This window comes from Tinamus guttatus, unplaced genomic scaffold (assembly GCF_059628265.1).
Source record: "Tinamus guttatus ecotype Peru unplaced genomic scaffold, ASM5962826v1 Tinamus_guttatus_pri_ptg001190l, whole genome shotgun sequence".
NCBI lineage: Eukaryota > Metazoa > Chordata > Aves > Tinamiformes > Tinamidae > Tinamus > Tinamus guttatus.
In genome coordinates, this window is record NW_028289724.1 from 1 (window position 1) to 27,888 (window position 27,888).

Sequence of the window (27,888 nt, forward strand, 5' to 3'; positions counted from 1 at the left end):
GAAACACGTATAGGGTTCATGGGTGGGGACAGGAACACGTATGGGCTCCATAGGGGAACAGGAACACGTATGGGCTCCATAGGGGGGTGGGGGCACATATGGACTCCATAGGGGAACAGAAACACGTATAGGGTTCATGGGGGGGGACAGGAACACGTATGGGCTCCATAGGGGGGGCAGGGACACGTATGGATTCCATAGGGGTCGTGGGGGCACATATGGATTCCATAGGGGAACAGAGTCATGTATGGGCTCCATAGCGGGGGTGGGGACACGTATGGACTCCATGGGGGATTGGGGAGACATATGGGTTCCATAGGGGGACAGGAACACGTATGGGGTCCGTAGGGGGGGCGGGGACACATATGGGGGTTATGGACACGTATGGACTTCATAGGGCAGCAGGGACACATATGGGTTCCATAGGGGACACATATGGGGTTCATGGGGGGGATGGACATGTATGGGCTCCATAGGGGGGGCTGGGGACACGTATGGGCTCTATAGGGGGACGGGGTCCCGTATGGGCTCCATAGGGGAATGGGGTCACGTATGGGCTCCATAGGGGGGCGGGGACACGTATGGGCGCCATAGGGGGGCGGGGACACGTATGCATTCCATAGGGGAGTGGGGATACATATGGGCTCCATAGACGACGATGGGGGCACTTATGGGCTCTATAGGGGGACAGGGTCACGTATGGGCTCCATGGCAGTGGGTTAGGGACACGTATGGGTTCCATAGGAGGATGGGGACACGTATGGATTCCATAGGGCGATATGGACACATATGGGCTCCATAGGGGTTTGGGGGCATGTATGCATTCCATAAGGGGATATAGACATGTATGGGCTCCATAGGGGAATAGGGTCACATATGGGCCCCATGGGAGGGGGTATAGACACGTATGGGCTGCATAGGGGGATGGGGACACATATGGGCTCCGTAGGGGAATAGGGTCACGTATGGGGTCCCATGGGGGGATATGGACATGTATGGGCTCCATAGGGGAACAGAAACATGTATGGGGGTCCATGAGGGGACAGGGTCACGTATGGGCTCCATGGGGGGAAATGGGGACACGTACGGGGTCTATAGGGGGGTTGGGACACATACGGGTTCTATAGGGGGGTGGGGACACATATGGGTTCTATAGGGGGCATGGGGACACGTTGTGGGCTCCATAGGGGAGGGATGGACACGTATGGGCTCCATAGGCGGTGGGGACACATATGGGGTCCATGGGGGGGGTGCTGGGGACACATATGGGCTCCATAGGGGGATAGGGTCACGTATGGGCTCCATAGGGGGATATGGGCACATATGGGCTCCATAGGGGCATAGGGTCATGTATGGGCTCCATAGGGGGATAGGGTCACATATGGGCTCCAATAGGGGGATATGGACACATATGGACTCCATAGGGGGATAGGGTCACATATGGGCTCCATAGGGGGATAGGGTCACGTATGGGCTCCATAGGGGGATATGGACACATATGTGCTCCATAGGGGGATAGGGTCACGTATGGGCTCCATAGGGGGGTATGGACACATATGGGCTCCATAGGGGTATAGGGTCACGTATGGGCTCCATAGGGGGGTATGGACACATATGGGCTCCATAGGGGGACAGGGTCCCGTATGGGCTCCATAGGGGGATATGGACACATATGGGCTCCATAGGGGGACAGGGTCCCGTATGGGCTCCATAGGGGGATATGGACACATATGGGCTCCATAGGGGGACAGGGTCCTGTATGGGCTCCATAGGGGGGGTATGGACACATATGGACCCCATACGTGCCGGGGGGGCCGTATGGAGCCCATGGGGGTCCCCGCAGCCCCCCCGCCCCCCCCGGCGCCCTCCAGGCCGTGGCCGTGGCCGCCAGATGGGCCCAGAGGAGACTGGGGACACCCAGGTGGGGGGGGGGTCCCGGACGCCTGGGCCCCTTTTGGGGGGGGGGGGGGGCTCCATGGGGGGGGTCCCGGACGCCGGGGCCCTTGGGGGGGGGGGGCGCCCGGACGCTGGGGCCCCTTGTTGGGGGGGGTCCTTCCATGGGGGGGGCTCCATGGGGGGGGCTCGGACGCCTGGGCCCCTTGTTGGGGGGGGGGGGGGTCCTTCCATGGGGGGGGGGGCTCCATGGGGGGGGGCTCGGACGCCTGGGTCCCTTTTGGGGGGGGGGGGTCCCTCCGTGGGGGGGTCCCGGATGCCTGGGCTCCTTGGGGGGGGGGTCCTTCCATGGGGGGGGGGCTCCATGGGGGGGGCTCGGACGCCTGGGCCCCTTTTGGGGGGGGGGGTCCCTCTATGGGGGGGGGGAGGGGCTCGGACGCCTGGGCCCCTTTTGGGGGGGGGGGGCTCGGACGCCTGGGCCCCTTGGGGGGGAGGGTCCCTCCATGGGGGGGTCCCGGACACCTGGGCTCCTTGGGGGGGCGGGGTCCTTCCATGGGGGGGGGTGCTCCATGGGGGGGGGCTCGGACGCCTGGGCCCCTTTTTTGGGGGGGGGTCCCTCCATGTGGGGGGGGGGCTCGGACGCCGGGGGCCCCTTGGGGGGGGGGGGGTCCATCCATGGGGGGGGGGCTCCGGGGGGGCTCGGACGCCTGGGCCCCTTTGGGGGGGGGGGTCCCTCTATGGGGGGGGGCTCGGACGCCTGGGCCCCTTTGTGGGGGGGGTCCCTCCATGGGGGGGGTCCCGGACACCAGGGCCCATTCGGGGGGGTCCCTCCACTGGGGGGGGGACTCGGACGCCAGGGCCCCTTGGGGGGGGGGAGGGGGGTCCCTGCATGGGGGGGCTCGGACGCCTGGGCCCATTGGGGGGGGGTCCCTCCATGGGGGGGGTCTCGGACACCGGGGCCCCTTTTGGGGGGTGGGGTCCCTCCATTGGGGGGGGGGGGGCTCGGACGCCTGGGCCCATTGGGGGGGGGTCCCTCCATGGGGGGGGTCTCGGACACTGGGGCCCGTTTTGGGGAGGGGGGGTCCCTCCATGGGGGGGGTCCCGGACGCCTGGGCCCCTTGGGGGGGGGGGGTCTCTCCATGGGGGGGGGCGCCCGGACACCTGGGCCCCTTGGAGGGGAGGGGTTGGGTCCCTCCATGGAGGGGGGGGGCACCCGGACACCTGGGCCCTTGGGGGGGGGGGGGGCCATCCATGGGGGGGTCCCGGACGCCTGGGCCCATTGGGGGAGGGGGGGGGTCTCGGACGCTGGGGCCCCCTTTGGGGGGGGGGGTCCCTCCATGAGGGGGGAGGGTCCCGGACGCCTGGGCCCATTGGGGGGGGGTCCCTCCATGGGGGGGGTCTCGGACACCGGGGCCCCTTTTGGGGGGGGGGGGGGTCTGTCCATGGGGGGGGCGGCGCTCGGACGCCTGGGCCCCCTTGTGGGGGGGTCCCTCCATGGTGGGGGGGGGGGCTCAGACAATGGGACACATTGGGGGGGGCTGGGTCCCTCTATTGCGGGGGAGGGGGGGCTCTTGGACGCCTGGGCCCCTCCATAGGGGGAGGGGGGGGGGTCCCGGACGCCGGGGCCCCTCTATGGGGGGGAGGGGCCGTCCCGGACGCCGGGGCCCTCACCCGCCCCCCCCGCCCCCCCCAGGGTGCTGGTCCTGAACTGGGACGTGCGGGAGCCCCGCGGAGCCCGGAGCTGCCTGCAGGGGGAGCCGGGGTGGGTATGGGGGGTATAGGGGACATAGGGGACATGGGGGGGTATGGGGGATATAGGGGACATGGGGGGGTGTGGGGGACATGGGGGGTATGGGGGATATAGGGGACATGGGGGGGTATGGGGGGGTATGGGGGGCATAGGGGACACGGGGGGGGTATAGGGGACATAGGGAACATGGAGGGGTGTGGGGGGGTATGGGGGACATTGGGGACATGGGGGGTATGGGGGATATAGGGGACATAGGGGACATGGGGGGGGTGTGGGGGACATGGGGGATATGGGGGGGTATGGGGGACATGGGGGGGGTATGGGGGGCATGGGGGATATAGGGGACATAGTGGACATAGGGGGTATGGGGGATATAGGGGACATAGGGGACATGGGGGGGTGTGGGGGATATAGGGGATGGGGGGGTATGGGGGACATGGGGGGTATGGGGGACATAGGGGACACGGGGGGGGTATGGGGGACATGGGGGGTATGGGGGACATGGGGGACATGGGGGGTGTATAGGGGACATGGGGGGGATATGGGGGACATGGGGGGGTATAGGGGATAAAGGAGACACGGGGGGTATGGGGGACATGAGGGGGTATAGGGGACATGGGGAGGGGGTATGGGGAACACAGGGGGTATGGGGGATATAGGGGACATGGGGGGGTATAGGGGACATGGGGGGTATGGGGGACATTGGGGACATGGGGGGGATATAGGGGACATGGGGGGTATGGGGGACATGGGGGGTATGGGGGACATTGGGGGGTATGGAGGGCATAGGGGACACGGGGGGGTATAGGGGACATGGGGGACACGGGGGGTATGGAGAACACAGGGGGTATGCGGGATATAGGGGACATGGAGGGTATAGGGGACATGGGGGACTATAGGGGACATGGGGGGTATGGGGGGGGTCTGGGGGACGTGGGGGATATAGGGGACATGGGGGACACAGGGGGGGTATGGGGGACATAGGGGGTATGGGGGACATGGGGGGTATGGGGGGCATAGGGGACACGGGGGGGTATAGGGGACATGGGGGACACGGGGTATGGGGGACATGGGGCTATAGGGGACGTGGTGGGTATGTGAGACACGGGTATGGGGAACATGGGGGGGTATGGGGGACACGAGGGGCTATAGGGGACATAGGGGACACGGGGCGGTATGGGGGACACAGGGCTATAGGGGACTTGGGGCACACGGGGGGAGTATGGGGGACATAGGGGACATGGGGGGCTATAGGGGACACGGGCGTATGGGAGACATGGGAGCTATAGGGGACATGGGGGACACAGGGAGGCTATAGGGGACGTGGCAGTTATGAGGGACACAGGGCTATAGGGGACATGGGGGACATGGGGGGTATGGGGGACACAGGAGCTATAGGGGACATAGGGGACACGGGGGGGGTATGGGGGACACAGGAGCTATAGGGGACATAGGGGACACGGGGGGGGTATAGGGGACACGGAGGTATGGGGGCTATAGGGGGTGGGGGCTATAGGGGACACGGGATAGCTATGAGGGACATGGGGCTGTAGGGGATGTGGTCCTATGGGGGACATGGGGGGCCATAGGGGACACGGAGGGTATAGAGTATATGGGGCATATATAGGGAGTATATGAGGACTATATAGGTTATGGGGGATAGGGGATGTATAAAGAGCATGAGAGCTATAAGGAATACCGAAAATATATGGGATGGGGGGACTACAGGGGATTCGGGGGGGGCTATAGGGGACATGGGGACTATAGGGGACACAGGGCTATAAGGGCCATGGTGGGTATGGGGGACATGGGGCTATAGGGGACACCAGGGGGCTATAGGGGCCATGGGAATTATAAAGAGTATGATGGCTATAGGGTATACTGGGAATATAGGGGATGGGGGGGGGGGCTATAGGGGATACAGGGGGAGCTATAGGGTACATGGGAGCTATGGGGGTCATAGGGGCTATAGGAAACACGGGGACTATAGGGGATTCCGGGGGGGATTGGAGCATTGAGGGGGGCTATAGGGAGCAATGGGGCTATAGGGTGTGCGGGGAGGCTATAGGGGACACCGTGGGGTGTCCATATGATCCATATGGTCCATACGTCCCCCCCCCCCAGCATCCTGCTGCTCTCTGTGCACCGGGATGAGGGCGGCCCCCCCGCCCCCAACAGCGTCTGCTGGCGCCAGGTACGTATAGAAACCTATAGGGACCTATAGAAACTTATAGGGGACTTATAGGAACCTATAGGTAACTTATATAAGATCTATAGCGAGTCTATAGGGGATTTATAGAAAATCTGTGGGCTGGGGGGAGTCTATGGGGAGCCCTGAGCGTGTATAGGGGGTCATGGAGAACATGGCAGGTTCTATAGGGGTTGTGGGGGGGAAGGTAAGGGCCTATAGGGTTTATGGGGGGCCATATGGGGTGTTTAGGGGCTGTGGAAGGGCATGAAAGAGCTATAGGAGCCTATAGGGGTCACGAGGAGGGAGTGCAAGGATCTATAGGGGTTATGGGGGGATGTATGGGGTGCTTAGGGGTTGTGGAAGGGCCTATAGGAGTCTATAGGGATCACAAAGAGGGAGCATAAGGAAGGGACCTATAGAAGTCTATAGATATCATGAAAGAACACCACAAAGATCCATAGGGTTTGTAGGGGAGTGAAGGGGGTGTTCAGTGGTTATGGAAGAACCTATAGAAATCTATAGGGATCACAAGGAGAAACCATAAGGATCTATAGTGTTAACAAGGGCATAGGAGTTTGTATAGGGTCATGGGGGATCTATAGGGGTTGCGGGAGGCTTATAAGGAGGCCATAAGGGGCTATAGGGGCTATAGGGGGGGGGTGGATGCACTCGGTGCACGACCTATAGGGGCCATGAGGAGCATCCGCAGCCCCGGGGGCTATAGGGACTCTCCATAGGGTCTATAGGGGCCCCTTGAGCAGGACCCGCGGGAGTCGTGCGGGGCCATAGGGGCCTCCGAGAGGGTCCGTGGGGGACCTATAGGTGCCATAGGGGGCCTATAGGTGCCATAGGGGCCTCCGAGAGGGTCCGCGGGGGGCCTATAGTTGCCATAGGGGGGCCTATAGGCGCCATGGAGGGCCTATAGGTGCCATAGGGGCCTCTGAGAGGGTCCGCGGGGGGCCTATAGGCGCCATAGGGGGCCTATAGGCGCCATAGAGGGCCCATAGGTGCCATAGGGGCCTCCGAGAGGGGTCTGTGGGGGGCCTATAGATGCCATAGAGGGCCTATAGGTGCCACAGGGGGCTTATAGGTGCTATAGAGGGCCTATAGGCGCCATAGGGGGCCTGTAGATGCCATAGGGGGCCTATAGGTGCCATAGGGGGCCTGTAGGTGCCGTAGGCTATAGGTGCCGCGGGGGGCCTATAGGTGCCATGGGGGGCCTGTAGGTGCCATAGAGAGCCTATAGGTGCCATAGAGGGCCTATAGGCGCCATAGGGGGCCTGTAGGCGCCGCGGGGGGCCTGTAGGTGCCATAGGGGGCCTATAGGTGCCATAGGGGGCCTGTAGGCGCCGTGGGGGGCCTGTAGGTGCCATAGAGGGCCTATAGGCGCCGTAGGGGGCCTATAGGCGCCATAGGGTGTCCATACGTCCGCAGGGCGGCATGGCGGACGGCGACTACCTGGCCGCCTTCCTGCGCCTGGTGCTGCCCGTGGGGCTGGAGGTGAGCGGGGGACCTATGGACGGGGCGGGGGGACCTATAGGGGACCTATAGGGGACCTATAGGGGACGTATGGACGGACATATGGACGTTTCCGCAGTTCCAGCCCCACCTGGTCCTGGTGGCCGCCGGATTCGGCGCCCTCGCCGGGGACCCCGAGGTGAGTCCATAGGGGCCCTATAGGCTCCTATAGGGGGCGGCGGGGGCCTATGGGGCCCATAGGGGCGCGGGGGTGGGTGCATGTTCCATAGGAGCCCTGTTTTGCCTATGGGGTTTCATACACACCTGTAGGTGCCTGTAAGAGTCTGTAGTTACTTACAGAATTCTATAGGTGCTTGTGGAATTATATAAGTATCTATAGATGTCCCCAAGATGTCCCAAAGACCGACACACACTGAATTTCTATAGGGGCTCCCCAGGCCCCCTATAGGCGCCTATAGGGTGTGTGTGTCATAGAGATCCATAGGCACCCACAGGGATCCATAGGTGCCCGCAGGGGTCCATAGGCACCCACAGGGGTCCATTGGGGCCCGTGGGCTCCCCGGTCCCTATAGGCGCCTATAGGGTGTGCGTCCATAGGGGGCCATAGGTACCCATAGGATCCGTAGGCACCTATAGGCACACGCAGGGGTCTGTAGGCGCCCGCAGGGGCCCATAGGGGCCCGCGGGCTCCCCGGGGTCCCTATAGGCGCCTAGAGGGTGTGTGTGTTATAGGGATCCATAGGCACCCACAGGGGCCCATAGGCGCCCGCAGGGGTCCATAGGGGCCCGTGGGCTTCCCGGGCCCCTATAGGCACCTATAGGGTGTGTCTGTCATAGGGATCCATAGGCGCCCGCAGGGATCCATAGGCACCCACAGGGGCCATAGGGGCCCACAGGGGTCCATAGGCACCCACAGGGATCCATAGGCGCCCGCAGGGGTCCGTAGGGGCCCGCGGGCTCCCCGGTCCCTATAGGCGCCTATAGGGTGTGTGTGTCATAGGGATCCATAGGCACCCACAGGGATCCATAGGCGCCCGCAGGAATCCATAGGCACCCGCAGGGATCCATAGGCGCCCGCAGGGATCCATAGGCACCCATAGGGATCCATAGGCGCCCGCAGGGGTCTGTAGGCACCCACAGGGGTCCATAGGCGCCCACAGGGGTCCATAGGGGCCCGCGGGCTCCCGGGGTCCCTATAGGCGCCTATAGGGTGTGTGTGTTACAGGGATCCATAGGCACCCACAGGGGTCCATAGGGGCCCACAGGGGTCCATAGGCGCCCGCAGGGATCCATAGGCGCCCGCAGGGATCCATAGGGGCCCGCGGGCTCCCCGGGTATCTATAGGCGCCTATAGGGTGTGTGTGTCATAGGGATCCATAGGCACCCACAGGGATCCATAGGCGCCCGCAGGGGTCCGTAGGGGCCCATAGGGATCCATAGGCGCCGCAGGGGTCCATAGGGGCCCGCGGGCTCCCCGGTCCCTATAGGAGTCTATAGGGTGTGTGTGTCATAGAGATCCATAGGCACCCACAGGGATCCATAGGCACCCACAGGGGCCCATAGGCGCCTGCAGGGGTCCATAGGGGCCCGCGGGCTCCCCGGTCGCTATAGGCGCCTATAGGGTGTGTGTGTCATAGAGATCCATAGGCACCCACAGGGGTCTATAGGCACCCACAGGGATCCATAGGCGCCCGCAGGGGTCCGTAGGGGCCCGTGGTTCCCGGGGTCCCTATAGGCGCCTATAGAGTGTGTGTGTCATAGGGATCCATAGGCACCCACAGGGATCCATAGGCACCCACAGGGGCCCATAGGCGCCCACAGGGATCCATAGGCGCCCACAGGGGTCCATAGGCGCCCACAGGGGCCCATAGGCGCCCGCAGGGATCCATAGGCGCCCGCAGGGGTCCATAGGGGCCCGTGGGCTCCCCGGTCCCTATAGGCGCCTATAGGGTGTGTGTGTCATAGGGATCCATAGGCACCCACAGGGATCCATAGGCGCCCACACTGATCCATAGGCGCCCGCAGGGGTCCATAGGGGCCTGTGGGCTCCTGGGGTTCCTATAGGCGCCTATAGGGTGTGTGTGTTATAGGGATCCATAGGCACCCACAGGGATCCATAGGCACCCACAGGGGTCCATAGGCGCCCGCAGGGGTCCATAGGCGCCCGCGGGCTCCCCGGTCCCTATAGGCGCCTATAGGGTGTGCGTCCATAGGGGGCCATGGCCGTGTCGCCCGGCTGCTTCGCCCACCTGACCCACATCGTGGGCGCCCTGGCCGGGGGGCGCCTGGTGCTGGCGCTGGAGGTGAGACCTATAGAATCTATAGGGGAGGGCGCCCTATGGGCTGTATCGGGGTCACGGTCGCCTGTAGGTGCTATGGGGGGGTCATGGTCACTTATAGGCGCTATAGGATCATGATCGCCTATAGGTGCTATGGGGGGTCATGGTTGCCTATAGGTGCTATAGGGTGGGGGTTGCCTGGTTGCCTATAGGGGCTGTAAGGTGGGGGGTGCAATGGTCGCCTATAGGCACTATAGGGTGCGGGGGGGAGTCATGGTCACCTATAGGCGCTATAGGGTGGGGGGGGGTCACGGTTGCCTATAGGTGCTATAGGGGGGTCATGGTCGCCTATAGACACTATAGGGTGCGGGGCAGGGTCACAGTCGCCTATAGGCACTATAGGGTATGAGGGGGGTCACAGTCGCCTATAGGCATTATGGGGGGCATGGTCACCTATAGGTGCTATAGGGTGTGGGGGGGTCACAGTCACCTATAGGCACCATGGGGGGTCACGGTCACCTATAAACGCTATAGGTTGGGGGGGGGGTCATGGTCACCTATAGGCACTATAGGGTGTGTGTGGGATCACGGTCACCTATAGGCGCTATGGGGGGTCACAATTGCCTATAGGTGCTATAGGGTGGCTGGGGGGGTCATGGTCACCTATAGGTGCTATGGGGGGGTCACGGTCACCTATAAACGCTATAAGGTGGATGGGGGGGTCACAGTCGCCTATAGGCGCTATAGGGTGGGGGGGGTCATGGTCACCTATAGGCGCTATGGGGGGTCACGGTCACCTATAGACGCTTTAGGGTGGGAGGGGTCATGGTCACCTATAGGCGCTATGGGGGGGTTCATGGTCGCCTATAGGCGCTATAGGGTGGTTGGGGGGCTCCTGGTCGCCTATAGGTGCTATAGGGGGGTCATGGTCGCCTATAGACGCTATAGGATGGATGGGGGGGTCACGGTCACCTATAGACGCTATAGGGTGGCTGGGGGGCTCATGGTCACCTATAGGTGCTATAGGGGGGTCATGGTCACCTATAGACGCTATAGGGTGGCTGGGGGGGCCATGGCCGCCTATAGGCGCTATAGGGTGGGGGGGGTTCATGGTCACCTATAGGCACTATAGGGTGTGTGTGGGGGGCTCATGGTCGCCTATAGGTGCTATAGGGGGGTCATGGTCGCCTATAGACGCTATAGGGCGTGGGGGGGTCATGGTCGCCTATAGACGCTATAGGGTGGGGGGAGTTCATGGTCACCTATAGGTGCTATAGGGTGGGTGGGGTCACAGTCGCCTATAGACGCTATAGGGTGGCTGGGGGGGCCATGGTCGCCTATAGGCGCTATAGGGTGGGGGGGGTTCATGGTCGCCTATAGACGCTATAGGGTGGGTGGGGTCACAGTCACCTATAGACGCTATAGGGTGGCTGGGGGGGCCATGGTCACCTATAGGCGCTCTAGGGTGGGTGGGGTCACAGTCACCTATAGACGCTATAGGGTGTCCCCTCCAGGGGGCGGGGCCGGCGCCGGGGCTGGCCCGGGCGGTCGGGGGCCGTCCTGGGGACGCTGCTGGGGGAGCCCTGCCCCCCCTGCCCCCGCGCGGCCCCGGCCCAGGTGAGAGAGAGCGGGGCCCAAGCGGGCCGAACCGGGCCAAAACGGGGGGAAACGGGGGGAAACGGGGGGAAACGGGGGGAAAAAACGGGGAAAACGGGGAAAAACGGGGGAAAACGGGGGGAAACGGGGGGAAACAGGGAAAAAAACAGGGAAAATGGGGAAAAACGGGGAAAATGGGAAAAATGGGTGAAAATGGGGAAAAATGGGGAAAAACGGGGGGAAATGGGGAAAAACGGGGGGAAACGGGGAGAAATGGGGAAAATGGGGAAAAACGGGGGAAAACGGGGAAAATGGGGGAAAACGGGGGAAAACGGGGGAAAAATGGGGGGAAATGGGGGAAAACGGGGGGAAACGGGGGAAAAATGGGGGGAAATGGGGGGAAAACGGGGGGAAACGGGGAGAAATGGGGAAAAAAACAGGGAAAATGGGGAAAAAACGGGGGGAAAACGGGGAAAATGGGGGGAAAACGGGGGAAAAACGGGGAAAATGGGAAAGATGGGGAAAAACGGGGAAAAATGGGGAAAAACGGGGGGAAACGGGGAGAAATGGGGAAAAACGGGGGAAAATGGGAAAAATGGGGGGAAATGGGGCAAAATGGGGAAAATCGGGGAAAATGGGGAAAATGGGGAAAAACGGGGAAAATGGGGAAAAACGGGGGGAAACGGGGAGAAACGGGGAAAATGGGGAAAACGGGGAAAAACGGGGGAAAATGGGGAAAAATGGGGGAAAACGGGGAAAAAAACAGGGAAAATGGGGGAAAATGGGGAAAAACGGGGAAAAATGGGGAAAAATGGGGGAAAACGGGGAAAAATGGGGAAAAACGGGGGAAACGGGGAGAAACGGGGAAAATGGGAAAAACGGGGGAAAATGGGGAAAAATGGGGAAAAACGGGAGAAACGGGAAAAATGGGGAAAAATGGGGGAAAAAAACAGGGAAAATGGGGAAAAACGGGGGAAAACGGGAAAAATGGGGAAAATGGGGAAAAACGGGGGAAACGGGGAAAAATGGGGAAAAATGGGGGAAAATGGGGAAAAATGGGGAAAACGGGGAAAAACTGGGAAACGGGGAAAAACGGGGCAGTTTGGGCGAAAGAGGGCGGTTTGGGGGAAAACGGGGCGGTTTGGGCCAAACGGGGCCAAACGGGACCAAATGGGGCAAAACGGGGCGGTTTGGGCAAAAGGGGGCGGTTTGGGGCAAAACAGGGAAAAACGGGGCCAAACGGGGAAAAACGGGCCAAACGGGAAAAAATGGGGTGGTTTTGGGGGAAAATGGGTCGGAACAGGCCAAACGGGGCAGTTTGGGGGAAAATGGGGTCGGAAAATGGGACAAATGGGACGGTTTGGGGCAAAACGGGGCCAAACGGGAAAAACAGGGTCAAACGGGGCAGTTTGGGCAAATGGGACGATTTGGGGCAAAAGGGGGCGGTTTGGGGGAAAACGGGGCGGTTTGGGGCAAAATGGGGAGATTTGGGGCAATTTGGGGCCAAACGGGGTGATTCGGGTATTTTGGGGTCATTTGGGATGGTTTTGGGGTATTTTGGGGTGTTCTGGGGGTCATTTGGGATGTTTTGGGGTCATTTTTTGGGGTCATTTTGGGTGTTTTGGGGTCTTTCGGGATGGTTTGGGGGTCATTCGGGCCGTTACGGGGATCATTTGGGGTGTTTTGGGCTCATTTTGGGTGTTTTGGGCTCATTTGGGGTGTTTGGGGGTCATTTGGGATGGTTTTGGGGTCATTTTGGGCTCATTTGGGGTGTTTTGGGCTCATTTGGGGTGTTTTTGGGCTCATTTTGGGTGTTTTGGGGTCATTTGGGGTATTTTGGGGTCATTTGGGATGGTTTTGGGTTCATTTGGGTTGTTCTGGGGGTCATTTTGGGTGTTTTGGGGTCATTTGGGGTATTTTGGGGTCATTTGGGTTGGTTTTGGGGTCACTTTGGGCTCATTTGGGGTGTTTTGGGCTCATTTGGGGTGTTTTTGGGCTCATTTCGGGCGTTTTTGGGTCCTTGCGGCCCCGCAGCGGCCTGGCCGCCGTGGCCGACGCCATCGAGGCCCTGAGTCCCCATTGGGGCTGCCTGAGACAACTGGGTGAGCGGCCCCGAAACCCCCGCGTTTCACCCCAAAAAAACACCCGGGGACACCCAAAACCCCCGCGTTTCACCCCAAAAAAACACCCGGGGACACCCAAAACCCCCGGGAACCCCCAAAAACCACCCAGGAAACCCCAAAACACCTGGGAACCCCCCAAAACCACCCAGGAACCCTCCCCAAAACTCCCGCGTTTCACCCCAAAAAACCACTCGGGAACCCCCAAAAACCACCTGGGAACCCCCAAAATCCCTGCGTTTCATCCCCAAAAAACACCCGGGAACCCCCCAAAACCACCCGGGAACCCCCAAAACACCTGGGAACCCCCAAAATGCCCGGGAACCCCCCAAAAACACCCGCATTTCACCCAAAAATACACCCGGGGACACCCAAAACCCCCGCGTTTCACCTCAAAAAAACACTTGGGAACCCCCAAAAAACGACTGGGAACTCCCAAGAACCACCCAGGAATCCTCCCCAAAACTCCCGTGTTTCACCCCAAAAAACCACCTGGGGACACCCAAAACACCCAGGAACCCCACAAAAAACACCTGGAACCCCCCAAAAAACACCCAGGAGCCCCCAAAAAACAATCAGGAACCCTCCCCAAAACTCCCGCGTTTCACCCCAAAAAACCACCCGGGAACCCCCAAAAACCACCTGGGAACCCCCAAAATCCCTGCGTTTCATCCCCAAAAAACACCCGGGAACCCCCCAAAACCACCCGGGAACCCCCAAAACACCTGGGAACCCCCAAAATACCCAGGAACCCCCCAAAAACACCTGGGGACCCCCAAAAAACACCCAAGAAGACCCCAAAATGCCCAGGAATCCCCCAAAAAACACCCGGGAACCCCTAAAAAACCACCTGGGAACCCCCCAAAACGCCCGCGTTCGCCCCCAAAAAAACACCCGGGAACCCCCCAAAAACACCCCAAAAAAACACCTGGGAACCCCCCCAAAAAACATCCGGGAACTTCCCCAAAAACCCCCACGTTCACCCCAAAAAAGACACCCGGAAACCCCCCAAAACACCCGGAAACCCCCCAAAACACCCGGGTGGCCCCTGTGCCCCCCTCCCCGCCCCATGAAGGCCCCACTGGTTGCCAGGCAACCATTTCCCGCCCTTTCCGTTGCTAGGCAGCCATCTTGGTTGCTATGCAACCCCTTCCCGCCCTTTCGGTTGCTAGGCGGCCATCTTGGTTACTATGACCCATTTTCCCGCCCTTTTGGTTGCTAGGCGGCCATTTTGGTTGCTACGATCCCCTTTCCCCCCCTTTCGGTTGCTAGGCGGCCATCTTGGTTGCTACGATCCCCTTTCGGTTGCTAGGCGGCCATCTTGGTTACTATGACCCATTTTCCCGCCCTTTTTGTTGCTAGGCAGCCATCTTGGTTACTATGACCCATTTTCCCGCCCTTTCGGTTGCTAGGCGGCCATCTTGGTTGCTACGATCCCCTTTCCCGTCCTTTCGGTTGCTAGGCGGCCATCTTGGTTGCTAAGACCGATTTTCCCGCCCTTTCGGTTGCTAGGCGGCCATCTTGGTCGCTATGACCCATTTTCCCGCCCTGTCGGTTGCTAGGCGGCCATTTTGGTTACTATGACCCATTTTCCCGCCCTTTCGGTTGCTAGGCGGCCATTTTGGCCGCAATGGCGGCGCCCATGGGGGCAGCCATGACAGCGGCCGCCATCTTGTCCCCCCCCCCCCCCCGCAGACCCCCCGGACCCCCCCGTGGAGGAGGAGGAGGAGGAGGAGGGGGCGGAGCCCGCGCAGGCCCCGCCCCCCGCGGAGGAGGCGTGGCCGGAGGGGGCGTGGCCGCCGCGGGCCCCGCCCCCCGCCCGCACGGGGCTGCTCTACGACGAGCGGATGACGGAGCATCGGCACCCCTGGGACGGGTGGGCGGGGCTTCCGGGGTGGGCGGGGCCTCTGTGGGGCAGGGGGCGGGGCCAGGGGGAGGGGGCGGGGCCTCTGTGGGGCTGGGGGAGGGGCGAATTCCTGGGCCCTTCCCGGACGCCGGGGCCCCCGTGACCCCCATTCCCGGACGCCTGGGCCCATTCCCAGATTCTGGGGCCCTTCCCGGACACTGGGGCCCATTCCTGGACCCTGCGGCCCCCCATGACCCCCATTCCCATCCCCGTGACCCCATTCCCAGCCCCTATGACCCCATTCCCGGTCCTCATGACCCCCATTCCCGCCCCCATGATCCCATTCCTGCCCCTATGACCCCATTCCCAGCCCTGTGACCCCCATTCCCGGTGCTGGGTCCCATTCCCATCCCCGTGACCCCATTCCCGGTCCCCGTGACCCCATTCCCAGTGCCGGGTCCCATTCCCGCCCTCGTGACCCCATTCCCGTCCCTATGACCCCATTCCCAGCCCCCATGACCCCATTCCCGATTCCCATGACCCCATTCCCGGAGGCTGGGGCCCCTCGTGACCCCCATTCCCAGTGTGGATCCCGTTCCCGCAGGCAGCATCCCGAGTCTCCGGAGCGGCCATTCCCATTCCCAGCCCCCCGTTCCCGATCCCCATGACCCCATTCCCATCCCCGTGACCCCCATTCCTGGCTCCACTCCCATTCCCATCCCTGTGACCTCATTCCTGCCCCCATGACCCCATTCCTGCCCATGTGACCCCCATTCCCAGTCCCCGTGACCCCCATTCCCGATTCCCATGACCCCATTCCCAGCCCCTATGACCCCATTCCTGCCCATGTGACCCCCATTCCCGGCTCCCATGACCCCATTCCCGGTCCCCATGACCCCATTCCCGGTGCCAGGTCCCAATTCCCGGTCCCCATGACCCCATTCCCGGCTCCGTTCCCGTTCCCGCAGGCAGCATCCCGAGTCTCCGGAGCGGCCATTCCCATTCCCGTCCCCATGACCCCATTCCCGGTCCCCGTGACCCCCATTCCCGGCTCCCATGACCCCATTCCCGTCCCCATGACCCCATCCCCGTGACCCCATTCCCGGCTCCCATGACCCCATTCCCGGCTCCCATGACCCCATTCCCGGTGCCGGGTCCCATTCCCGTCCCCATGACCCCATTCCCGGCTCCGTTCCCGTTCCCGCAGGCAGCATCCCGAGTCTCCGGAGCGGATCGTCCGGATCATGGAGCGGCTCCGGGAGCTGGGGCTGGAGCAGAGGTGTCGGCGGCTGCTCCCGCGGCCGGCGCGGCGGCGCCACCTGCTGGCGGTGCACACGTGAGCGGAATTCCCGGAAACGGGAATGTTCCGGGATATGGGGACATTCCGGGATATTGGGGACGTTCCGGGACACCTGGGACGTTCCGGGACATGGGGACATTCCTGACATAGGGACATTCCCGATGCGGCGCCACCTGCTGGCGGTGCACACGTGAGCGGAATTCCCGAAAACGGGAATGGGGACGTTCCCGACACCGGGAATGTTCCCAACATTGGGATATTCCGGGATATTGGGGACATTCCGGGATATTGGGGACATTCCGGGACACAGGGACACGGGGACATTCTGGGACATGGGAACATTCCCAGTGCGGCGGCGCCACCTGCTGGCGGTGCACACGTGAGCGGGATTCCCAAATATTCCCAAAACTGGGAATGCTCCGGATACCGGGAATGGGGACATTCTGGGATATTGGGGACATTCTGGGACATGGGGACATTCCCGATGCGGCGCCACCTGCTGGCGGTGCACACGTGAGCGGAATTCCCGGAAACGGGAATGTTCCGGGACATTCCCAACACGGGGAACATGGGGACATCCCGACATGGGGACATTCCGGGATATTGGGGACGTTCTGGGACACGGGGACATTCCCGGCGCGGCGGCGCCACCTGCTGGCCGTGCACACGTGAGCGGAATTCCAGAAAACGGGAATGTTCGGATACCGGGAATGGGGACATTCCCAAAACGGGGACACGGGGACATTCTGGGATACAGGGACATTCTGGTACACGGGGACATTCCCGCATTCCCAACATTCCCGGTATTCCCGACATTCCCGACATCCCTGTATTCCCAGTATTCCCCCATTCCCGTATTCCCGGTATTCCCGACATTCCCGGTATTCCCAACGTTCCCGACATTCCCGTATTCCCAGTATTCCCGATATTCCCGACATTCCCGACATTCCTGGTATTCCTACATTCCCAACATTCCCGGTATTCCCGACATTCCCGACATCCCTGTATTCCCAGTATTCCCCCATTCCCGTATTCCCGGTATTCCCGACATTCCCGGTATTCCCAACGTTCCCGACATTCCCGTATTCCCAGTATTCCCGACATTCCCGACATTCCCGACATTCCTGTATTCGGGGTATTCCCGACATTCCCGGTATTCCCGACATTCCCGACATTCCCGACATTCCCGGTATTCCCGACATTCCCGGTATTCCCGTTCCAGCCCCAGCTACGTCCGCGGTCTCCTGGCGACCCCGTCCCTCCCCCCCCCCGCCCTGGCCGGAGCCGCTTCCCGGTTCCTATAGATCCCACATTCCCGGTATTCCCGACATTCCCGACATTCCCGGTATTCCCGTTCCAGCCCCAGCTACGTCCGCGGTCTCCTGGCGACCCCGTCCCTCCCCGCCCCCGCCCTGGCCGGAGCCGCTTCCCGCTTCCTATAGATCCCACATTCCCGACATTCCCGACATTCCCGACATTCCCGGTATTCCCGACATTCCCGACATTCCCGACATTCCCGGCATTCCCGGTATTCCCGACATTCCCATATTCCCAGTATTCCCAACGTTCCCGGTATTCCCGACATTCCCGGTATTCCCGACATTCCCGACATTCCCGGCATTCCCGACATTCCCGGTATTCCCGACATTCCAGGCCCAGCTACGTCCGTGGTCTCCTGGCGACGCCGGCGCTCCCCGCCCCCGCCCTGGCCGGAGCCGCTTCCCGCTTCCTATAGATCCCGCATTCCCGACATTCCCGACATTCCCGACATTCCCGACATTCCCGGTATTCCCGACATTCCCGGTACTCCCGACATTCCCGACATTCCCGGTATTCCCATTCCAGGCCCAGCTACGTCCGCGGTCTCCTGGCGACGCCGTCGCTCCCCGCCCCCGCCCTGGCCGGAGCCGCTTCCCGCTTCCTATAGATCCCACATTCCCGGTATTCCCGACATTCCCGACATTCCCGGTATTCCCGACATTCCAGGCCCAGCTACGTCCGCGGTCTCCTGGCGACCCCGTCCCTCCCCGCCCCCGCCCTGGCCGGAGCCGCTTCCCGGTTCCTATAGATCCCACATTCCCGACATTCCCGGTATTCCCGACATTCCCGACATTCCCGACATTCCCGGTATTCCCGACATTCCAGGCCCAGCTACGTCCGCGGTCTCCTGGCGACGCCGTCGCTCCCCGCCCCCGCCCTGGCCGGAGCCGCTTCCCGGTTCCTATAGATCCCACATTCCCGGTATTCCCGGTATTCCCGACATTCCCGACATTCCCGACATTCCCGGTATTCCAGGCCCAGCTACGTCCGCGGTCTCCTGGCGACGCCGGCGCTCCCCGCCCCCGCCCTGGCCGGAGCCGCTTCCCGGTTCCTATAGATCCCACATTCCCGGTATTCCCGACATTCCCGGTATTCCCGGTATTCCCGGTATTCCCGGTATTCCAGGCCCAGCTACGTCCGGGGGCTCCTGGCGACGCCGTCCCTCCCCGCCCCTGCCCTGGCCGGAGCCGCTTCCCGCTTCCTATAGATCCCACATTCCCGGTATTCCCGACATTCCCGGTATTCCCGACATTCCCGGTATTCCCGACATTCCAGGCCCAGCTACGTCCGCGGTCTCCTGGCGACGCCGTCCCTCCCCGCCCCCGCCCTGGCCGGAGCCGCTTCCCGCTTCCTATAGATCCCACATTCCCGACATTCCCGACATTCCCGGTATTCCCGACATTCCCGACATTCCCGACGTTCCCGACATTCCCGACGTTCCCGACATTCCCGGTATTCCCGACATTCCAGGCCCAGCTACGTCCGGGGTCTCCTGGCGACGCCGTCCCTCCCCGCCCCCGCCCTGGCCGGAGCCGCTTCCCGCTTCCGCTCCGTTTTCCTGGGAGCCGCCTCGGCCGGAGCCGCCCGGATGGCGGCCGGAGCCGCCGGGGACGGAGCCGCCGCCGTCATGGATGGGAAGGTGGGAGCCTATGGGAACGTATAGGGAACGTATAGAGACCTATAGGGAACGTATAGGGAATGTATAGGGAACATATAGGGAACGTATAGAGAGCCTATAGGGAACGTATAGGGAATGTATAGGGAACATATAGGGAACGTATAGAGAGCCTATAGGGGACATATAGAGACCCTATGGAGACCCTATAGGGTCCTTATAGGGAACGTATAGGGAACATATAGAGACCCTATGGAGACCCTATAGGGACATATAGGGACGTATAGAGACCTATAGGGGACCTATAGAGACCCTATAGGGAACGTATAGGGAATGTATAGAGACCCTATAGAGAGCTATAGGGGTAAAGGGGACGGAGCCGCCGCCGTCATGGCCGGGAAGGTGGGAGCCTATAGGGAACGTATAGAGACCCTATAGGGGACATATAGAGACCCTATGGAGACCCTATAGGGAACATATAGGGAACAGATAGGGAACATATAGGGAGCTATAGAGACTCTATGGAGACCCTATAGAGAACGTATAGAGACCTATAGGGAGCGTATAGAGACCCTATAGGGGACATATAGAGACCCTATGGAGACCCTATGGAGACCCTATAGGGACATATAGGGAACGTATAGGGAGCTATAGAGACCCTATGGAGACCCTATGGAGACCTTATAGGGACCTATAGGGGACATATAGAGACCCTATGGAGACCCTATAGGGACCTATAGGGAACATATAGGGAACGTATAGGGAGCTATAGAGACCTTATGGGGGACCTATAGGGAACGTATAGGGAACATATAGGGAACATATAGGGAGCTATAGAGACCCTATAGGGGACATATAGAGACCCTATGGGGACCTATAGGGAACATATAGGGAACATATAGGGAACATATAGGGAGCTATAGAGACTCTATGGAGACCCTATAGGGAACGTATAGAGACCTATAGGGAACATATAGAGACCCTATGGAGACCCTATAGGGACCTATAGGGAATGTATAGGGAACGTAAAGGGAGCTATGGAGACCCTATAGGGACATATAGGGAACGTATAGAGACCCTAAAGGGAACGTATAGAGACCCTATGGAGACCCTATGGGGACCTATAGGGAACGTATACAGACCTATAGGGAATGTATAGAGACCCTATAGGGGACGTATAGAGACCCTATGGAGACCCTATAGGGACGTATAGGGAACATATAGAGACCCTATGGAGACCCTATAGGGACATATAGGGAACATATAGGGAACGTATAGAGAGCCTATGGAGACCCTATGGAGACCCTATAGAGATCCTATAGAGACCCTATAGGGGACCCTATAGGGAATGTATAGGGAGCTATAGAGACCCTATAGGGGTGTATAGGGACCTATAGGGGTGTATGGGGGCCGGAGCCGCCGCCGTCCTGGATGGGAAGGTGGGAGCCTATGGAGACCCTATAGGGGACATATAGAGACCCTATGGAGACCCTATAGGGACCTATAGGGAACATATAGGGAACGTATAGGGAGCTATAGAGACCCTATGGAGACCTTATAGGGACCTATAGGGGACATATAGAGACCCTATGGAGACCCTATAGGGACTTATAGGGAACATATAGGGAACGTATAGGGAGCTATAGAAACCCTATGGAGACCCTATAGGGACATATAGGGGACATATAGAGACCCTAGAGGGAACGTATAGGGAACATAAAAAGATCCTGTGGGGAACGTGTAGAGACCCTATAGGGAACGTATAGGGAGCTATAGGGGTCTATGGGGGCCGGAGCTGCCGGGGACGGGGCCGCCGCTGTCACGGATGGGAAGGTACCTATGGAGACCCTATAGGGACATATAGAGAGCCTATAGAGACCCTATGGAGACCTTATAGGGACCTGTAGGGGACATATAGAGACCCTATAGGGACCCTATAGAGAGCCTATGGAGACCTTATAGGGAACGTATGGAGATCCTATAGGGACATATAGGAACGTATAGAGACCTATAGGGAGCTATAGGGGACATATAGAGACCCTAGAGACCCACCGGGGACGGGGCAGCCGGGCGCCATGCTGGCCGGGACGGTGCCTATAGAGACCTATAGGGACCTATAGGGGACAGATGGGGGGGTATGGGGGATGTATGGGGGATGTATGGGGACCTATAGGGGATGTGTGGGGCGGGGCGGGGGGGGGGGGGTTGTTGGGGTCTCTGCTCGGCGGGAAGGGGCCTGTAGGGGACGTATGGGGGACCTATAGGGGGGACCTATAGGGGGGACCTATAGGGTGCCAGCGCCCCACAGCCGCCCCATAGTCACCCCATAGCTGCCCCATGGCTGCCCCATACTGACCCCACGGGTGCCCCATAGTCACCCCATAGCCGCCCCATAACCACCCCATAGTTACCCCATAGCCGCCCCATAACCACCCCATAGCACCCCATAACCACCCCATAGCCACCCCACATCCACCCCATAGCTGCCCCATAACCTCCCCCAGGTTCTCAACGCCGTCGCCGTTGTCCGCCCCCCCTGGGCACCACGCGGGTCCCGGCTGCCCCATAGTGCCCCATAACCGTCCCATAGCCACCCCATAGCTGCCCCATAGCGCCCCATAGCCACCCCATAGCCACCCCATAGCTGCCCCATAGTGCCCCATAGCCGCCCCATAGCCACCCCATAGCTGCCCCATAGCGCCCCATAGCCACCCCATAGCGCCCCATAGCTGCCCCATAGTGCCCCATAGCCGTCCCATAGCCACCCCATAGCGCCCCATAGCTGCCCCATAGTGCCCCATAGCCGCCCCATAGCCACCCCATAGCTGCCCCATAGCGCCCCATAGCCGCCCCATAGCCACCCCATAGCTGCCCCATAGCACCCCATAACCACCCCATAGCCGCCCCATAGCGCCCCATAGCCACCCCATAGCCACCCTATAGTGCCCCATAGTCACCCCATAGCCGCCCCATAGCGCCCCATTGCGCCCCATAGTCACCCCATACCCGCCCCATAGTGCCCCATACCTACCCCATAGCCGCCCCATAGCGCCCCATAGTCACCCCATAGTCACCCCATGCCCGCCCCATAGCCACCCCATAGTGCCCCATAGTACCCCATAGTCACCCCATAGCCACCCCATAGCGCCCCACACCTGCCCCATAGCCACCCCATAGTACCCCATACCCGCCCCACAGCCACCCCATAGCGCCCCATAGTCACCCCATAGCGCCCCACATCCTCCCCCCCCCAGGTCCTGAACGCCGTCGCTGTCGTCCGCCCCCCCGGGCACCACGCGGGTCCCGACTGCCCCATAGCTGCCCCATAGTCACCCCATAGCTGCCCCATGGGTGCCGCACAACCACCCCATAGCTGCCCCACAGCCGCCCCATAGCGCCCCATAACCACCCCACACCCGCCCCACATCCCCCCCCAGGTCCTGAACGCCGTCGCCGTCGTCCGCCCCCCCGGGCACCACGCGGGTCCCGGCGCCGCCGCCGGTTTCTGTCTCCTCAACTCGGCCGCGGTGGCGGCGCGAAGGGCCCAGAGACGGGCGGGGGGGGGCTGCGGTGAGCGGGGGGGGATGTGGGGCGGGATGTGGGGTGGGATGTGGGGCTGGAAACCTGTGGGGCAGAGATGGGGGGCAGATGTGGGGCAGGTGTGGGGCAGGTGTGGGGCGGGGATGGGGATGTGTGGGGCAGGATGTGGGGATGTGTGGGCAGGGATGGGGGGCAGGATGTGGGGCGGGGATGTGGGGCTAGAAACCTGTGGGGCAGGGATGGGGGGTTGAACAGGGGGATGTGTGGGGCGGGATGTGGGGCAGGATGTGGGGACGTGTGGGGCAGAGATGTGGGGCAGGTGTGGGGCGGGGATGGGGGGCAGAGATGTGGGGACATGTGGGGCTGGATATGGGGATGTGTGGGGCAGATGTGGGGCGGGGATGGGGATGTGTGGGGCAGAGATGGGGATATGTGGGGCAGGGATGGGGGGCGAGATGTGGGGTGGGGATGGGGATGTGTGGGGCAGATGGGGGGCAGAGATGGGGACGTGTGGGGCAGAGATGGGGGCTGGACATGGGGACATGGGGGGGCTGACACGGGGATCTGTGGGGCAGCGATGGGGATGTGTGGGGCAGGATGTGGGGATGTGTGGGGCAGAGATGGGGGGCAGAGATGGGGCAGGGATGGGGATGTGTGGGGCAGGGATGGGTGGGGCTGGACACGGGGGTCATGTGGGGCAATGGGGGGGTCACCCGGACGCCTGGGCCCCTTGGATGGGGGTTACTGGGGGGGGTCCCCGGACGCCTGGGCCCTCCCTATGGGTCTCACCCCCTCCCGCCCCCCAGCGTCCTCATCGTGGACTGGGACGTCCATCACGGCGACGGGACCCAGCGGATCTTCGAGGACGACCCCAGGTTGGGGGGCAGAGCGTGGGGGGCGGCGGCCCCAAAACCGCCGGATTTCACCCCAAATTTGTTCCCCTGCCCCATAGCGTCCTGTTCGTGTCCCTGCACCGCCGCGACGGCGCCTTCTTCCCCGGGGGGCCGCGGGGGGGGGCGGCCGCACGGGCCGGGGTCCCGGTCGCGGCTTCACCCTCAACGTGGCCTGGGGGGGCCCCCGCGCCGGCGACGGCGACTACCTGGCGGCCCTGGAGCGGCTGGTGCTGCCCGTGGCCTACGAGGTGCGACGTGGGGCGGGGTGTGGGGCGCTATGGGGCAGGACGCGCTATGGGGCGCTATGGGGCGCTATGGGGCAGGGTGTGGGGCGAGGTGTGGGGCGCTATGGGGCAGGACGCACTATGGGGCGGGGTCTGGGGCGCTATGGGGCGGGGTGTGGGGTGCTATGGGGCAGGGTGGGGGGGGACACCCGACTACCTGGCGGCCCTGGAGAGGCTGGTGCTGCCCGTGGCCTACGAGGGGTGCTGGGGGGCGCTATGGGGCAGGACGCGCTATGGGGCGGGACGTGGGGCGCTATGGGGTGCTATGGGGCGGATGTGTGGGGCAGGACAGTGGGGTCCTATGGGGCGGGATGTGGGGCTGCTATGGGGCGGGATGGGGCGCTATGGGGCGCTATGGGGCAGGACGTGCTATGGGGCGGGAGAGTGGGGCGCTATGGGGCAGGAGGGGGGGGGGCCGCTGTGGGCCAGGGTGTGGGGCCCTATGGGGCAGGGTGTGGGGCGGGATGTGGGGTGCTATGGGGCGGGGTGTGGGGCACTATGGGGCGGGATGAGGGGCAGGACGCCTGGGCCCACGGGGGTCCCCCCATCACCCCCCCCCCCCCCAGTTCGCCCCCCACCTCGTCCTGGTCTCGGGGGGTTTCGACGCCGCCCGGGGGGACCCGCTCGGCGGCTGCTGCGTCTCCCCCGCCGCCTTCGGCCTCATGAGCCACCTGCTGGGGGCGCTGGCCGGGGGGCGCCTGGTGCTGCTGCTCGAGGTGCCCGGACGCCGGGGCCCCCTATGGGGCGGGGGGGGACTCGGACACCTGGGCCCCTTGTGGGGAGACCCGGATGCCTGGGCCCATTTGGGAGGTTGGGGGTCCCGGACGCCTGGGCCCCATGGGGAGGTCCCGGACGCCTGGGCCCCCTATGGGGGAGGGGGCGGGGGGGAGACCCGGACACCTGGGCCCATTGGGGAGGTTGGGGGTCCCGGACACCTGGGCCCCTTCTATGGGTCTTGCCGGACGCCTGGGCCCCTTGTGGTGCAGGGGGAGACCCGGACGCCTGGGCCCCTTTTGGGGGGGGTCTCACTTGGACGCCTGGGCCCCATAGGGAGGTCCCGGACGCCTGGGCCCCTCCTGTGGGTCTCACCCGGACGCCGGGGCCCCCTATGGGGGGGGGAGAGAGACCCGGACGCCTGGGCCCCCTGTGGGGAGACCCGGACGCCTGGTCCCCTTTGGGAGGTTGGGGGTCCCGGACGCCTGGGCCCCCTGTGGGGCAGGGGGAGACCCGGACGCCTGAGCCCCATAGGGAGATCCCGGACAGCCGGGGCCCCTCCTGTGGGTCTCACCCAGACGCCGGGGCCCCCTATGGGGCGGGGAGAGAGACCCGGACGCCTGGGCCCCATAGGGAGGTCCCAGATACCTGGGCTCATTTGGGAGGTTGGGGGTCCCGGACGCCTGGGCCCCTTCTATGGGTCTCACCCGGACGCCTGGGCCCCTTGTTGGGGGGGGCGGGGAGGGGTCACCAGGGCCCCTATGTGGGGGGGAGATCCCGGACGCCGGGGCCCCCCCGCCCCCGCTCTGACCCCGTCCCCGCTCTGACCCCGCCCATTTCTCCCCCCCGCTCTGACCCCGCCCCCTCTCTAAACCCCGCCCCTTCCCCCCCAGGGCGGTTACAACATGGCGGCCACGGCCGAGGGCGTCGCCCAGTGCGTCCGGGTGCTCCTGGGGGACCCGCCCCCCCCGCTGCCCCCCCCGCCCCCCCCCGCCCGGGCGCCCTCCGGGCCCTCGAGGTCACGCGGGGGGCGCACTGGGGGGGGTGGGGCAGCCTCCGCCTGCGGCCCCGCCCCCCGCGTGAGTAGCCCCGCCCACAACCGGCAGGGCCCTCCCCCCACCTATAGGGACTCCCCGTCCTATAGGGCCCCGCCCAACCTATAGGGATTCCCCAATCTATAGGGCCACCCCCCCAACCTATAGGACCCCCCCCCATCCTATAGGGCCCCCCATTCTATAGAGCCCCCCCATTCTATAGGGACTCCCCCCAGCCTATAGGGACTCCCCATGCTATAGGGACTTCCTCCAAACTATAGGACCCCCCATTCTATAGGCCCCTCCCCAACCTATAGGGACCCCCCCCAACCTATAGAGACTCCTCCCAACCTATAGGGTCTCCCCCCAACCTATAGGAAGCTCCCTCAACCTATAGGTCCCCCCCATTCTATAGGACCCTCCTCAACCTATAAGGACTCCCCCCCAACCTATAGGGTCTCCCTTCATCTATAGGGTCTTCTCCAACCCATAGGGCCCCCCATTCTATAGCCCCCCCCCCCCAATCTATAGGGACCCCCTGACCCATAGGGACCCCCCCCCACAACCCTGTGGTTTTTCCCCCGCCCCCCCCCCAGACCCATAGCGACCTATAGGCCCCCCCCCATCCATGGGCCACCCTGACCCATATGGGACCCCCCCCAGACCCACGGGGACCCCCTGGATCTATAGGGACCCCCCCGGGCCCATAGGGACCCCCTGGCCCTATATGGACCCCCCCCCCGCCCCATAGACCCCCCCCTCCATGGGGAGCCCCACAGGGCCCCTCCCCCCATCCCACGTGACCCCCCCCTCAGCCGCCCCCCCCCCCCCCAGCGCCCCCCGTCGAGGACGACCCCCCCGGGCCCTCCCCCGATGACGTCACGTGGGGCCTCGATGACGTCATCGCCGGCCTCGACTGGGACGAGGAGGCCGACGCCGACGACGCCCCCTCCTCGGAGGACGAGGCCCCGCCCCGCGATGACGTCACGCGGGCTGACCCCGCCCCCGCGCTGACGTCACCGCTGAGGGCGGGGCCGCCGCCCCCGCGGGGGCGGAGCCAGCGCTGCCGGACCCCGCCCCTCAGGTAGAAACCAGGGGGGAGGTATCAAAGGGGGGCGGGGTTTGGCCAAGCCCCGCCCCCAACCCCCCCCCCCCCCCATTCCAGGACCCCCCCGGGCTCCTGGAGGCAGCGGGAGGAGCCGCCCCCCCCTACGAGGAGGGGGGGGAGGAGGAGGTGAGACCGGGGGGGCGGGGCTTGAGGGGGGCGGGGCTTGAGGGGGCGGGGCCCGGACGCTTTGGCCCCACCTCCCCTTTGCCCCTCCCCCCCCCAGGGGCTGCTCTTCGCCGTGACCCCCCTGCCCTGGTGCCCCACCTGGAGGGGGGCGTGGCCCCGGCCCGCCCCCGCAGGCCCCGCCCCCCGCTGCGAGCGCTGCGGGAGCCCCCGGGAGCCCTGGCTCTGCCTGCGCTGCCACCGCGTGAGTGACGTCACCAGACCCCGCCCACCAGGGGGGCGGAGCCTCCATAACCCCCGCCCACCCCCATTGATGTCTCCGCCCCCTTTCACACAAGCCCCGCCCCCCCGTTTGCAGGTGCTGTGCGGGCGCTACGTGGGCGGTCACATGATGGCGCACGGCTCCGCCTCCGGCCACGCCCTCGTGCTCAGCTGGGCCGACCTATCGGCTTGGTGCTACCCCTGCCAATCATACGTGCACCACCCGGTGAGCCCCGCCCACCCCGGCCACGCCCCCCTTGGCCACGCCCCCTTGGCCACGCCCCCCGGCCAATCCCCTCCCCTCTGCTCGGGGGGCGTGGCCACGCCCCCCCGCGCTGACGTCACCCCCCCCCCCCCCCAGGCGCTGCTTCCGGCCAAGCGCCTCTGGCACCGCCTCAAGTTCGGCGACGAGGAGGCCACGCCCCCCGCGCTGTGACCACGCCCCCGCCCCCCGCGCGCTGGCCACGCCCCCCGGCGCCTCTTAAAGGGCTCCGCCCCCCGCGGCGGCAACAGGAGGTGCTTTATGTGGGGGGAGGGGGGGG

General features: G+C 63.4%; 1 protein-coding gene across 1 annotated transcript; it reads left to right on the forward strand.

The window, feature by feature from the left end:
* Nucleotides 1-5,807: 5,807 nt before the first annotated feature.
* LOC148590634 (protein deacetylase HDAC6-like) lies at nucleotides 5,808-27,782 on the forward strand. The gene is given in 15 exon segments (XM_088538803.1): nucleotides 5,808-5,837; nucleotides 7,269-7,334; nucleotides 7,432-7,491; nucleotides 9,527-9,616; nucleotides 22,827-22,975; nucleotides 23,736-23,804; nucleotides 23,882-23,925; nucleotides 23,928-24,070; nucleotides 24,673-24,822; nucleotides 25,714-25,795; nucleotides 25,798-25,899; nucleotides 26,689-26,882; nucleotides 27,186-27,329; nucleotides 27,444-27,572; nucleotides 27,708-27,782. Coding segments are annotated over 14 exon segments (1,491 nt in total). The 5' UTR covers nucleotides 5,808-5,837; nucleotides 7,269-7,274.
* The last annotated feature ends 106 nt before the right edge of the window (nucleotides 27,783-27,888 follow it).